The sequence below is a fragment of the Anoplophora glabripennis genome, unplaced genomic scaffold (genome assembly GCF_000390285.2).
Source record: "Anoplophora glabripennis isolate ALB-LARVAE unplaced genomic scaffold, Agla_2.0 scaffold1107, whole genome shotgun sequence".
Classification (NCBI taxonomy): Eukaryota; Metazoa; Arthropoda; class Insecta; order Coleoptera; family Cerambycidae; genus Anoplophora; species Anoplophora glabripennis.
In genome coordinates this window covers 52,614-67,498 of record NW_019417229.1, presented here as the reverse complement: position 1 = coordinate 67,498, position 14,885 = coordinate 52,614, and the positions used below count along the sequence as shown (strand labels likewise).

At 33.4% G+C, this 14,885-nt stretch overlaps 1 protein-coding gene across 3 annotated transcripts in view; it reads left to right on the top strand.

Moving 5' to 3' along the window:
* LOC108914047 (excitatory amino acid transporter) overlaps window positions 1-14,885 on the top strand; it is a 39,638-nt gene that overhangs the window by 21,992 nt on the left and 2,761 nt on the right. For 2 of the 3 annotated variants that reach the window (XM_018719742.1, XM_018719743.1), the window contains exons 3-9: window positions 29-365; window positions 3,087-3,129; window positions 4,465-4,562; window positions 6,553-6,902; window positions 10,026-10,251; window positions 10,624-10,758; window positions 12,786-12,894. In XM_018719742.1, coding sequence (XP_018575258.1) covers window positions 29-365; window positions 3,087-3,129; window positions 4,465-4,562; window positions 6,553-6,902; window positions 10,026-10,251; window positions 10,624-10,758; window positions 12,786-12,894 — 1,298 coding nt within the window. Of the gene's footprint in view, window positions 1-28; window positions 366-3,086; window positions 3,130-4,464; window positions 4,563-6,552; window positions 6,903-10,025; window positions 10,252-10,623; window positions 10,759-12,785; window positions 12,895-14,885 lie in introns of those variants that run through there. The other variant, XM_018719744.1, reaches the window with a different exon arrangement.

The following is a 14,885-nucleotide window of genomic DNA, read 5'->3' as shown; positions in this document are numbered from 1 at the left end:
TATATATATATATATCATGTTGTTGTAGGTTTCTCTTTGCGTTCTGCAAATCTCTCGGAGAACTCAATTTTACTACTGTCCTATCCCGGAGAACTGTTCATGAGGGTCTTGAAATTAATAATCCTTCCATTAATAATGTCCAGTTTGGTGGTAGGAAGTGCTAGTCTCAATGCTCGCCTAAATGGAAGGATAGCCTTAAGGACTTTACTGTATTTCTTTTGTACTTCCGTGGTCAATGCTGTATTGGGAGTTGCACTAGTGCTTATAATTCATCCTGGAGACACAGGATTAAAACCGGTCTTGAAGGAAGAGACAGAATTAACTAGAGCCAGTACGGTTCTAGACAGTCTATTAGACTTGGGAAGGTAAGCCTGATAATAAATTATTAAATATTCTGAAGGCAGTATTGTTATGGTCGAAACATGAAAAAAGTTTTTGTGCACGTAAGTTGTAAAATTCAGTTTAAGCAAGCTAAGGCCGTTCAAAGTTGGCCGCTGCAAAGTGGTTTTTATTTTCAATTTTAACCATGGACGTACCGACGACGCGTGAGATTATTTACTACTAATTTTTGCTCTTGGTGCCCATTTTAATTGTTTTGGTTGTTCAGTCTAAGTTTGGATCCAAATTAAAATATTTTACTAAATTTATGATGTAGATACAATCCGTACAATATTTTTTAAGATAGAATTTCAAAGAAAAGTGATGCAGGGGTCTTCTTGAATTTTTTTCTCAACAAATATCATACGGACTATAGCCACGTCTAACATAGTTGTATACTTTGAACTTTAATATCCTGAAAATTAAAACATGTTTGACTCAATCTCTTTATTCTGAACTTAGCAATCGTTTAGTAACTTGTATTCAGTTCTTAATCAAATACTCTGTCATTATTCTTATTTAAAAAATAAATAGTAACTTGAATCTGGTTGACTTAGCTAAATATGCATATAACTTGGGAAAAAATAATAATATACCGAAATGTATTATTAATTGTTACAAGAATTTTCTACAGTCCAAAAATAACTTATATTAAAAATAAAATGAACAAATCGAATAACGGTTATGAAGTAAGTATTTCTAGGAAGCTTTTCAATCAGACCGATACATAATGTGTTGCTTATAAAATATTTGTAAGGCTTTTACCTTTATGAGGTAAGTTATTTTTGGGATTTACAATCTTATTATTTATAGCAAAGTGAATTGAATAACAGTTAAGTGAGTCAAGTGCGCTGATGATATAATTTATTCTATAGTACCTACTTACACAATTGTAGGGTAGAAGGAAACAATTAGGTATATATTAAAATATATTTTTCTTTTAATATAACAGTATTTTAAAAAATTAGGATTTTCATTTTTAGTTTTTAAAGCAGTATCTCCTTATACAGGGTGTTCCAATTAAAACTTCCCACCTGGGAAATATCGGAATTAAAAAAAAACAAAGAATACCTGAGACACGTTGATTGTCTTTTCAAGGGGGACACGTGATCGAGTAAGTTTTGGTGTCTTGGAAACTACCCCTTAGGCAGGGGCGTAAAATACCCTTAAATTTTAAATGGCACCCTAAGTTGAGTGACACTTCATTTTAAAGCTTTTTCAATTCTGTTCACGACGACATACGACTTTTTAAATTTTGATTTGGGTATGACCATAAAATCATCACTTAAAGAATAAGATAAAATATCAATGAATGTTACTTTATTAAATTTTCAAATTGGTTTCACTTCGCTTCGCAGTATTAAAACCTTTTCTCCACTTCCGAACGAACAGTTCGAAGCATTTCGGACGTTATTTGACTTCTTATCCATGCTTTCTAAGGTAGGTAGAGTTCTTTGGACATTGTTTTTATTAATACTCTGAAGATTTCGATTTTCATATTAAAAATACAAAAAGTAGAAAGTAGAAAGTATAATTAAAAATATCAGTTGACCCTCTCAAATGCCTATGGTTACAATTAAAAGATCATCATGAGGCTGTCCGTATAAGAGTTAACACATAACCTAAATTTGATCCTTCTAGATAAACAGTGATCTGAACAATTAAAAAAGAATGTTCAAGGGCCATTCTCGAAGAGCTCTACCTTAGGAAGTACTTTTGGATAAGACGCTTTATGTCAAATCGATATGAAATCATTCCTAGAATTTGCTGTCTTCGTTTATCGGTTTAGCTTCCGGTCACCCTGTATATTATACAGAAAAATATTTGTGAATTTTACAAATATTAGTTAGCGAGTATTAATATCTTTCTTGCCATTAGAGATAGACCAATCGAACCTTATTACACTGTTGTAATCTTAAAAATGCGATTTTATTATATACTTGAGGTGATATACAGGGTCCTAAATAAACCACAATCACACTTTTGATTGTTATGTTTTTTACAAAATACCCTGTGCTGAGTTTAATATCATAAAAAATACTTTAAGTTAACATTTTTTTCTAAACTTGGAAACCAGACAATATTGAACAAAAATTCTTTAAAACGGTGAATTTTATGAATAAATAACAAAACGTTTTTGTCATGGGCGTAGCCATCAGGAACTTTTCCGAGGGAGGGGAGGCGCTAAAACTTGTAGAGGAGGCAACGAACCTTGTAGAAAAACATACATTTAATTTTATTTCCACACACTCTTGTAATTAATACAAATTTTGTGCTTTTTCAAGTTTACTAGTGTTTAGGGGTGCCGTGGACTCACCCTCCCCCGATTGGTTACGCCCATGATTTTTGTAGTGAAACAGCTGTTTCTTTTATTTATCATAAAAAATTTGAAAACAATTTCTATGTAGATTTCCGAGATATGATTAACACACAAGTTTATTTTTTTAACATTAATACACTATATCTTGAAATCAAACCGCTTTCCGACAAATTTTTGTATGAACTACTTCCATTAATTTTTATCCATCTTTTTTTTACATTATATTTTTACATAAGGATTGAAGGTAGCAAGTAAATTAACTTATCACAATTCTGGAAGGTATTTTCAGGATCCTTTGTCAAAATAATCGGAGCAGAGGTATTATTTTTTAATGGAGATTTAATTAATATGTAACAATGTGTCGTTTACGTCGCTTTTTTATTTTTAGAAACATCGTTGCTGACAATATTTTTCAAGCAACCTTTCAACAAGTAGGTATATTCAAATGTTTTTATTACGAATTTAATTTTCAGGGAATATACGAGGTCTGTTCAGAAAATAACCGATCTTGATTTTTTTAAATTTTATTATTAATTTTATACATAATTGATCCTTGTCTCCTTCAAAATACTTCTTTCCCCTATTTACATACTTTTCCCAGAGGTGTTTCAATTTCGCGAAACAGTCCTGGATAGTTTCATTTGAAATGACTTTTAAAGTCTGTGACGAATTTGCTTTGATATCATCAAAAATCTGAAAACGGCGTCCTTTCAGCACTAATTTTAATTTCCTAAATAAAAAAAATTCCTAGGAGCTAGGTCTGGCGAGTAAAAGGGTGAGGAAGGACAGTAATATGATTTCTTGCACAAAATTGACGAACTGATTGATTGATTAAGCGTGTGAGCACATAGTTATGGTGCAAGAACCACAACTCTGGTGTCATTTTGCAGATTTTTCACGTAACCGTTGTAAAACGCCTTGATAGTAGGTACATACGGTTCACCGTTTCATCTTGAGGTAAGAATTCAAAATGCACAATTCCATTAATGTCGAAAAAAACAGTGAGTATCATATTCACGTTGGACGTCGTCTCAATGTCGTAGCCATAAACCGAGCTTTCGTTTCCAATTATGATCATTTGAATGAATGTTTCATCGTCATTGGATTGTTCAAGGAGTTGCCAACAAACGTCTACACGATTTTCTTTCTGTTGTTCGATCATTAAACGAGGAACAAATTTTGCTGCAACTCGATGCCTGTCCAATTTTCAGTCAAAAATTTTATGGCATGACCCAATTAAGAAGCTAACCTCTTCTGCAATTTCTCTGATAGTCAATCGGAGATTTGCACGCACCAGATATTTGACTTTCTGATTGTGGGAGTCATCAGTTTAAGCCGAAGACTTTCCTGGTCGAGGTTCATCTTCAATTGACTGACCACTTTTAAATCGTGAAAAACATTTGTAATACTACGTACGACCCAGCGCATCATCTCTGTAAGCTTGTTTCAAAGTTGAAACGTTTCAGTGATTGTTTTCTCCAGTTTTACGCAAAATTTTAGCATCGTTGTTCCAGAAAATCACACATTTTAAAAATCACCACTAACACTTAAACACGTTGCACTCAAATAACAATATCACGAAAACTAAATGAGATATCAACAATACAACGAACCATGAACATGTTGTTATTGAGGAGCTTATGCGCAACGCAATGCTGCCAACCGCATGACACTAAAAATCTCCATTAGCGTATAATTCAAAAAGTTTGGTTATTTTCTGAATAGATTCGTACTACAAAAAGTAGTTGCATGTTACTTAATTTCAGGCCCATACAGACTACGTTAATGTCTCTGTCAAGACGTACAATCCAGAAAACAGTGCTTTGGATTCTTCAGAAGTAACTGTACGAATTATAAAGTATAGGTAAGTTTTAAGAATGAGACATCTTTTAAACTTTTATACCTATATAATTTTTAATGTATTATAATTTTCCGTAGAAAATAAAATTTCCCTCGGAAAAATGTAATTCTCTGATATACTTCGTACTTCTTTCAATAAATATTCTTATCGGATGAGCCAACTTATTTTAAGGAAATGAAAATGAAAATATTTTCTTTAAATATACTATCGCTGTTGTTGAAATGAAAGAAAACATTAACGTTAATGATGTAATTATTGAACGGAATACATTTTTTATTCCATTTTCAGATTCTTCAAATTTTTAGTTACATTAAATTAATGGTTTCTGCGGGTGCAAACGGAAGCTTGATTTTAACTATAATATATTTTTATTAATTCGGCAAGTATAAACTTAAAACGTTTTTGGTTTCTTTCGTGGTAGGTACCTTCTATTTAAATGCCAATTTGGGATGAAATTAGGAAAACATAGCGTTATTCTAAATTGTCTTTAAAAAGTTTTTATTTTGTTTAAAGCTATTAGTATGTGATGATTATTAAAATATTATAAAATAAAAGAAATATATATCAAGTAATCAATAATTAATAAGAGCCCAGTCGCTTATTTAACTAGTAGCTGATATTGGATTGTAGAGGGTCATTTCATTCTTAGCTTATCCCTCTCCCCTTTATCCTTTTTACCTTTATATTTAGGAACAAATTGTATGAACGAAAGTTTTAGAAAATTTTCTTGCAATTTTAAATTAATATAAAGTGCGTTTCAAAGTAAACAGGACTTTTTAAAAATAATAACAACATAAAGTTTTGTGGCAAAAGCGATTTGTTTTATTCAAAATAGTCTCCTTCTGACTCGATACAGCAATTTGCACAGTCTGCCTAAAAGCATAAGTATCGAATGAGTGTTAGATCCTCAGCCGGGATGTCCTTCAAGATGTCGAAATAAGCCTTTTGAATGGCTGGATGGCGAAATCCTATTTCAAATTCCAAATCGCGCCGCGCTGACACGAGCGAAGCTGGACAGCGCGGATGAGACAGCGAGGCGTGGGGAGCGGGGTGAAGCAGAGTAGAGTGCTACCAAAGTGCTAGGAAGCTTACGATAATGCTGCCACGATGGCTGGATGCCACAACGTATAAAGTATATCAATCCCAACGCCGAATTTGTTCCTTGCTCAAACCATTCACTAAACCTAGTTTGCCTACATGCAGCTTCAGTATAAATTCGGTTACATTCTTTGGTACGCTAGAACGCTGCTACACTTTTTTTCTACGTCGACGCACCGGTGGAAAGTTCTTCTTGCAGCCACAGGAAAAAGTTTGAAGAGGGTTCAGGACACACGTTGGAGCGCTAGAGGTGATGCTGTAAATTCCATTAGACATCATTACAAAGAATCTTTAACTGTACCGGAAACGAATGAAAGCTTGAACACACGGATAGATGCAGGAAGTTTATTAGTCGCTATGCAATCATATTCGTTTTTATGTTACTTTGGCTTCTGGCAACCGGTACTGCGTGAAGTCAATGATGCTCAAAATTATTTGCAAACAGAGGGACTAAATATACATCAATGTGCTCAGAAAATAAGTGCTTTACAGACTGTATTAGAAGAAAAACGAGAGGAATTCGTGGATGACGCTTTAAGATATGCTAAAAGTTTATGTGAACAGCTTGAAATTTCTTTCGAACCCCCAAGACGAATCAGGAGGAAGCATTATATTTGGCGACGGAAGTCAAGATGTTGAGTTATCGTATGAAGATGACTTGAGGCGAACAATGTTTTCTTCAATAGACAGAGTAACTGCTGAAATTCGAGAAAGATTCCAACAGCTGAAGAATCTAGCGCAAAAATATGCTTTTTTAAGACCTGTAGTGATATTAAGCGTGGACGAACTTAATTCGGATTATCCATATACTCAAATTCAGATTAAAAAACTAAAATGTTTAATTTTGTAATCGTTATTGACTTTGGTATAAAGAATAATGAATTTTTATTTTTAGAGCTGGTACTAATACCTTAGGCATAGTTTTCTTCTGCCTCATATTCGGAACGATTTTGGGTACTCTTGGATCAAAGGGTAAAATAGTGATAGAATTTTTTTCTGTGATATTCGATGTAGTAATGAAAATGGTAACAGGAGTGATTTGGCTAACCCCTATAGGCATAAGTAGCGTGATAGCTGGAAAAATTCTCTCCGTAACTGATATAGTGCTAGTCATATCCCAACTTGGATGGTTTATAGCCACAGTCATTTTAGGAGTCTTTCTGTACCAGTTGATAATTATGCAGTTAATATATTTGGTTTTTGTCAAGAAAAATCCGTTCAAGTACTACTTGGGCCTAGTACAAGGTAGGTAATGTAGGTATATTATTCTTGGTTTCTGTTTTAAGGTACACTATTGGAATTTCCTAAACTAGAAAATTTATACAATTGGTAAAATTACAAAAAATTTGCGCAATTTATGCGGTTTAAGTGAAAGCTCCATTTTTCTTATTTATTTATGCAATTAATACTCAACAGACAAAGCCCTATTACAGAGTATATATGTATGTACAAAAAGAACACAATACAGCACAATAAAAACAAAATAAAAATAATGTCTAAAACAAAACAAAAAGAGAAGTTCATAGTTGAAAAAGTTCTAGATTAAAGATTCTACAGATTCTAGCTGATAAATATTGGTACATTCAAATAGGTATAATAATGAAAGAAAAGTGGGATTATCAATATTACCATGCATTATGTCGGTCTTAAATCGTGCGCAAATTTCTGTCCGGGTTCGATTCCCGCGGCCGGTAGACCGTAGATTAGCTATGTTACGGAGAATTGGCACCCTCTGTGCAGGTGTGGTAGGGTGGAGAATGTTGGCTTGGGTCAATGTGAGAGATTAATACCGGTTGGCATTTGACCACCCTCCTAATTAATGAGGTTTTCCAGGTTCCACTGAATGGTGGTTAGGGCCTACCAACATAAGTCGTTCCTGGGCGCAAATGCGGCCTGCGTAAAAATAATATGCCGCCTCCTCTCCCGCACAAGTTTCCGACTTATGTAGAGATATTATTATTATTATATTATTATTATTTTGTGCAAATGTATAACTTGACCAGATTTCTTTTCATTCTACTGCCGAAAGACTTAATATTATATTTTTTTCTTAACATAGACCTTACACAAATTCCTTGTAGTACAGAAAAGTTATTTTTTTTTGTATCCTAATGATGCCTCATTATCAGTCTCTGCGAAGCATTTGCAATTACAATGTGTGTGATTGCACAATAAAGATTAAAGTATTTTTCACGTTACTGTGAAAACTGAAAATATGTCTCTTGATCAACTGACTCTATCAAGTCAATCCATTTTGTTTTCAAGAAATATAAGAACATTTTTAATTTTAATTTAAATTTTTATTTTCTATATTTGAATACATACATTACATAATTACACAATACATTATAAAAGTTATTGGTGAATATCAATGTAATTACTTTCAAAACAGTCTAATACCATTGCACTAATTCTATCTTCATAACAATTTAGGAGCAAGTAATGCGAAACAGTTTTCAAGCTCTTATTAAATTACTCTTGATATCTTTCAAGTCATCAAAATGCTTTAATTTCATTGCTTTCTTTATTTTCGACAGCAGAAACAGATTAGCTTCATTGGAATCGCAAAAAAAGGTAATTCATTTCATAATTATTTGTTTACTAGCAAAAAACTGCTTCACAGTGTCGTCTGGCCAGCTAAAATGTTATAATGCAAGGTGTACGAGTTATCACAAAAATTGGATCCTTTTCGTATAGCATCCTTTTTGGAACAGTATTTCTAGATTTTATAATCAAACTACCTACTGTATGAGTTACGAGGCATATCCACAAAGTAAGAAGTAAGACTACCCAATTTAAAAAAAACTAAAAGGCAGTATATTTATTTATGAAAAATTTACATATTCAAACACTATTTCTCGATGTAATCGTCTTCAACCTCAATACACTTTATGAGCCGAAGGATGAGCTTTCTGAAAACAATGTTCCGCCACCTCTCGGGTTATTGTTTCACGGCAGTGTGGCCTTCATGGTTGGTAGAAAACCTTTTTCCGCCTACAAACACCTTCAAAAAAAAAAAAGAAAAGATGAAAATCGGAAGGTTCCAACCGAATGAACCCAATAGCTGCTTTGTGGCATTGACTATATGGGGGACGTGCATTGTCATGTAACAAGCACATTCCTTCGTTAACATTCCCCTTCTTTTGTTTTCTATCGCCCTCCGTAGTGTTTTCAGGGTTTTAGTAACGAATTCATGCAAAAGAGATCTGGAGATTTGTGGGAACACTGTGCTCGTCTCATCCAAAGTCAATCGGCCAGCGGCATATGTCGCGATTGAGGGATGCTCACTCTTTTGTTCATCCTGAAAATTCGTTCTGCCAGCTTTATATTCACGATTCATCACACCTTCCCTATAAACAGTTTTGATTTCGTAAAAAATCTGGAACGGCGCCTTTCCCTTTGCAAGAAGAAATCGGATTACGCTCCTCACCTCACAGCTGGTGGGATTCACAATGGCGGGACTAATTTCAACACGCCACCACAACAACAGCTCTCAACTGACTGAGGCAAATGAGCACGCGTTCTGCGTCCAATACCTTGACCTTGAATGCGGTGTTGCCAACTTTGTCGAAAACAAAAGTCACAGAGCGTCAGAGTCTCAGTAGTCTTATTTTGTGGATATGCCTCGTATTCATAAAAGATCCCAATTCTTTGGTAACAGCTCATGGATCTTGTACAATGTATCCCATTTTTAATGTCATACCATGGGTGAATCGGTTATTATTAAAGACATAAGGTTACAGTGTTTGCGAACTTTCCACTATTTTGAAAGGAAACTTTAGGTCAAAATGGATTTCGATGTATCTTTTAGTTTTGAAGATCTTGCCAAAAAATTTAAATTTTTGTATTCTGAATGATTCATGTACTGTCATATTTTTTTTGAAGTGTTGACATTATTTTATAGTTTCTTTTTTATATAGATTCCAACGGTTACCAAATTTTTTAAAATCTCAAACAATCCTCGAGCTACAGATTAAAATTACATTATTTCAAATGGAAGCCATTGTGGCAATGGTCTAATTCAAAACGTGTCCTGCACTTTCCAAAAACATACACGGCGAGTCGAGTTTATATAGTTTAACTCTAACAATCGAATATCTCATTCTAAGAGAAAAAAATTATATAAACGTAGGTTATAGAAGTCTTCGTTTCTATTTGCAATAGTGTAGAAATTAAAATCAAAAATATTATTCAAACATCTCATCAAAAAGATATTTGACGAAGAAATTTTGGTCGCAAGACCATTTCACAAAACTTACTACAAACTTTGAAGCCATATTCAGCAGTATTGAATGTTACACTTTGACAGCAATGAATTCCATAACTTTATTATCTAGTTATTATTGTTATTAACAAGCATTTTATTAGGAACCCTGACTGCTTTCGCAACAGCATCCACTGCAGCTGCACTTCCGGTAACTTTTACTTTAATGGATGAGAAAGTCAAAGTGGACCCCAGGATAACAAGATTCGTTCTCCCCATCGGCTGCAATATAAACATGGATGGAACTGCTATGTTTATAGCGATAGCCTCGATTTTCATTGCTCAAATGAATGGGATTACCTTAAGAATAGGAGAAATCGTTACTGTTTGGTATGTACTAATACTAATCTTTTCGTCTCAAATGTTGGTGTCCAGATAAAAAGTGTCTAGAGCCAGCTATCCACTTCGGTTCGAGGCTTTCATAATTATTAATAAAAAAAAATAACTGATAAGTTCGTTTAGATTAAATTTGTGTATTTAAAACGTACAAAATGGTCTAAATCGTAAAAATTATTTCATTAAAGTTATCTCGGGCTACGTCACATAAGAAATGCGCTAGCTACGGGAAGCCTCGAAGCAAAGTGGGTTGCTGTCTCTAGCCTTTAGTGTTAAGTTACCCGTATACCAATCAAGAACTTCCTACTTTTACTAATCATTTTATGTAGGTACGGCATCGAAAGTAGTTTAATTTAATTGTTCCAGTTTTACTTCCACAGCTGCGTCATTTTCGTCTGCAAGTGTGCCTAGTGCTGCACTGGTGCTACTTTTGATGGTGCTTTCTGCCATCAACACACCTGTTCAGGACGTATCATTATTATTCGCTGTCGACTGGTTGGTGTAAGTTGTGTTTAATTATTATTATATACTTAAGCAACATCAATACTTGCCGCAACAAGTTTTGTACAATTGTCTATTACATTACATTATTTAGAAGTTTACACGATAAAGGTTTATGAATTAACTTGTAGTGATCTAAATTTAAATTTACTTTCTTCTAAAACCATAAGCCTCGTTGCACACTAGCCGGATCGGCTAACCGGATCCGGCTATCCGGATCCGGCTGGCTCTTTCACACGTAAATTAATTTTCAAACTGGTTTGGACGATATTAGTCTCAGTTGCATTTTTATCACGACAAGAGATGGATCGTAGACGCATTGCAATTATGTGGCTTGGCTATTGCCGATGTCATCGCAATAAAAAAACAAAAAATATGAAAAATATCAAAAAAATATGAAAAGGCTAAAGTTTTGTCCCACTGGACAGGTCTGGATTCAAGCAGTGATATAAAGAATGCTATATCTACTTCTAGCGAACAAAATTAACATTCGACATAGTTGCATACAAATATTTAAAAAAATAATTGACACGTCCTGTGTTTTTCAATGAAACCGGACGACTGAACCCGGCAAGCACCCGGCAAGTGTGAAAGCGTCAATACAAAACTATGCACTACTACCACTTCGGTAACCGGATAGCCGGTACACGGCAGCAGGGCTGGCAGTGGTGGCGACCGGCAACAACCCGGCGGCCGTTCGCCGGATAGCTCCTTCCATCACGTGTGAAAGCTGCCATAAGACTCTGTACACCTTGCTGCCGGGTAACCGGATCCGGCTAGCCGGTTCCGGCATGTGTGCAACGGGTGTAAGAATAACAAAGATACCAATCTGAATACCCAGAGATAATTTTCGTAAATTCCTATTATTCTTATGTGTCGTTAGAAACTGATAACTGGCAGTAGCAATGACACAACATGTGTTTTTAATATCTGCCGGTCCCAGAACTACCATCAGTTTCAATACGATATATTCTAAATGCCATCAAATTAAATATAAGTAAAACTGTACGTAAAACACAGGCACACAAAAAAAGTCCAAACCCGAGAGAGCCATATATCATTTCTGAAGGACTTCGATGCGCTGAACACGAGCCTGTATTCAAAATTCATGACTTCCCAATGAATTTCGGAGAACAGTTAAATTTTTGGATGAAACCTGGCCCAAAAATGTGTCAAAACTGTTTTTTTTTTCTCTAAATCTTGTCCAAATATATCTTTTTTGTAGTATTTTGAAGCATTGAACACGATGTCATTAGTAAAACTTACCCATGGCCTCGATGTTTCTCAGAAAATCCACTAATTGGGTGAAAACTTGCCGAAATATGGCTTCTAACTGATTTTTTCCTAAATTAACACTATGATCATATTTTTAAGATAACTAAAAATTGTCAAATTATTTTATTGCATCTAATCAAACTTATTGTTAGTAGTGTATTCTTTACGATCACAGATTTACAAAAAGGGTGAACTTTGGATTGAGATTTACTTTTTCTCTTGAACGGATGCGTTTTAATGGCCATCATATCTCTTTTAAAAGTAAATAAAACGACGTTTAAAAAATCTGCCTTTCCTCAAGATTTTTACCAACAGAAATAGAGCTGAAAAAAGGGCTACTATAATTTAGGTAATAAATAATTTTATACCTATAAAGTATATAATATTTGGTTACTTTAAAAACCCGCTAAAACGATTTTTTTTTTAAATACGTATCTACATATCTTTAAAAATTAAGAAGATATATATTTGGAAAAAGAAAAATAAACAAATTTTGAAGATCTGTGACCTTTTAAGGTCACGATTGTGCTAATTGTAAGATAACTTGATTTAAATGGGTTTATTTTTATTTAATTGAAGCTACCTTTGAAGTATGGCCCATTCGTTGGTGACTGGTAAACAAACTGAAGTTACATTATTATAAAAAAATTACCATATCTCCAAGATGGTGTTTTTTCTATCACTGAATCAATCTTTTAAGAAAATAATAATTTTGTACTAATGAAACTGTTTAAAATATTTTATCTTTCAAGTGATAGGTTTCGGACCACTAATAACATGTTAGGAGACTGTTATGCAGCTGCAGTTGTGGAGAAATTGTCTAAGAAGGAGTTGATGGCATGTGACGCACTCCTGTCCCAGGTAAAACTAGAATAAGAGCATATAATATATACGTAACGTGTCAAGAAATTTCTGAGTGTTACAAAGATTACATTATTAAGTGCGATTTCGAAAATTTGTTTTGTTTAATACTTACCTTATACTACAGAGCCTTCATAAATGTTTACAAGTCATGTGACCGCCGAGCTTAAGCGACCAACATTGCAGGGCTGATACTGGTAACAAAAAATCCCCAAATCTTGGATTCGCCAGTATTAATGATTCGTTTACAATGAACAATGACAAACCGTTAGAATCGCGTAAAATATTACACCAATCACAGCCAGTAAAACAGAATGTTGTGTTTTAATGTAATCTTGATCTTATTATTTAAATTTTAACAAAATGTAATTGCTAACGTGAAGGATATACAATTACTGTTCCAAATAAAATTACTGGTCACGTGGCTTGCAATCATTTATAAAGGTTCTGTATTTTGACGTGCATGTAAGTGTAAAATTATCCCTCAGGCGAGTGTCATCGTCGAAATTAAAATATATCGAATAGCCTTTTGCTCATAACTCGTGTAGATGAACCTATTAAGGAAAAATACATAATGATGGTGACATACCTCGGTAATCAGAAGTCGTTTTATTCGTTTCAAGGAATATCATGTACCAACTTTGATTTGTCGACTTCCGTAGCAGTTTCAATAGTTTAACAACTTCCTTATTGGTTGCCACGTCGGCGTCGTCGGTTTCGACTTTTTGATATTTTCGAGATATATATCTTCTTTAGAATGAATTCTGAAATTGACGATTTTCTAGCTGGCATTTATATTTTCTGTGTGTTGAGTTCTCGATTTTTGCATCTCGATTGAAATATAGAGTATTCCAGTTTTCTATTGCTTCCTTGTAGAGTTTGGGCTAAAATGTTCGCTCTTATTAATAGCTCCCAACTGTTAATTTTATTGTATTGTTATTATTGACATTTACACCAATTTAACCTGTTTGTCTAATGTATACTTTTCCACATGTACACGGGATGTTGTATCCATCAGAGCTGGGTAATTACTTGTAATTTAAAAATAGTTACAATTACAAATTACTTTTTAAAAAAAGGAACTAATTACAATTACAAAGTATATTCTTTAAAAAAGGAATTATATTAATTTAATTACAGTTACATGGAAAATGGATTTAGCAATTACTTTTCTAATTACTTTTTATGATAAAGTAAATTATAGTGACCAAACAGAGAAAAAGTAAAAAGTTAAGTTAAAAATTTTAATTAAAAGTGTTATGTAATATTGCGTTTTATTATTTATTAGAATTGATACTAAAATGAAAAGATTATTCTTATTCATTTTCTGATATAGAATTTTTATATTTTTATTCCTAATCTATTAATTTAAACTAGTTCAGTTCATACTATAATTTTATATTATTGGTCAGGTAATTCATTCAACCCGATGCTCTTTTTTTTTGGTTGTTAGTACATTTGCAAAATATAGAATACAGTAGTTTTGGGTAGACTGGAAAGCAATAATTATTATTAAAAAAATTACGAATCGAACAAGTACGAGTGAAAGGCTGAGTAACCGAACCAGAAGTTTTCTCAACTCAAAATAAGAGCAGTAACACATAGATACATAATATATATTTTTATAAAACTTGATGCTATAGACAACATATTTTTACTTCGTATATTTTCTAAATTAATAATAATTATAATAAAATAAAATGTACTCTGTTAATTCTGAGGTTAATTCACCAAATCACTTTTTATTGTTCACGCGGCACAAGGCTTTCCTCAAATGAAATAATAGAAGTCTGCAAGTCTGTACGCAATTACGCAATACGCATGATCTTAAAAGTAATTATAATTATTAGAAAAAGTAATTGTAATTGGAAAAAGTATTTGTACTTATAGAAGTAATTTGTAATTCGATAGTTCAAATAATATAATTACAAATTACAATTCCTATAACAATTTTGCTGCAATTACAATTCCAAATTACTTTAATAAAAAAA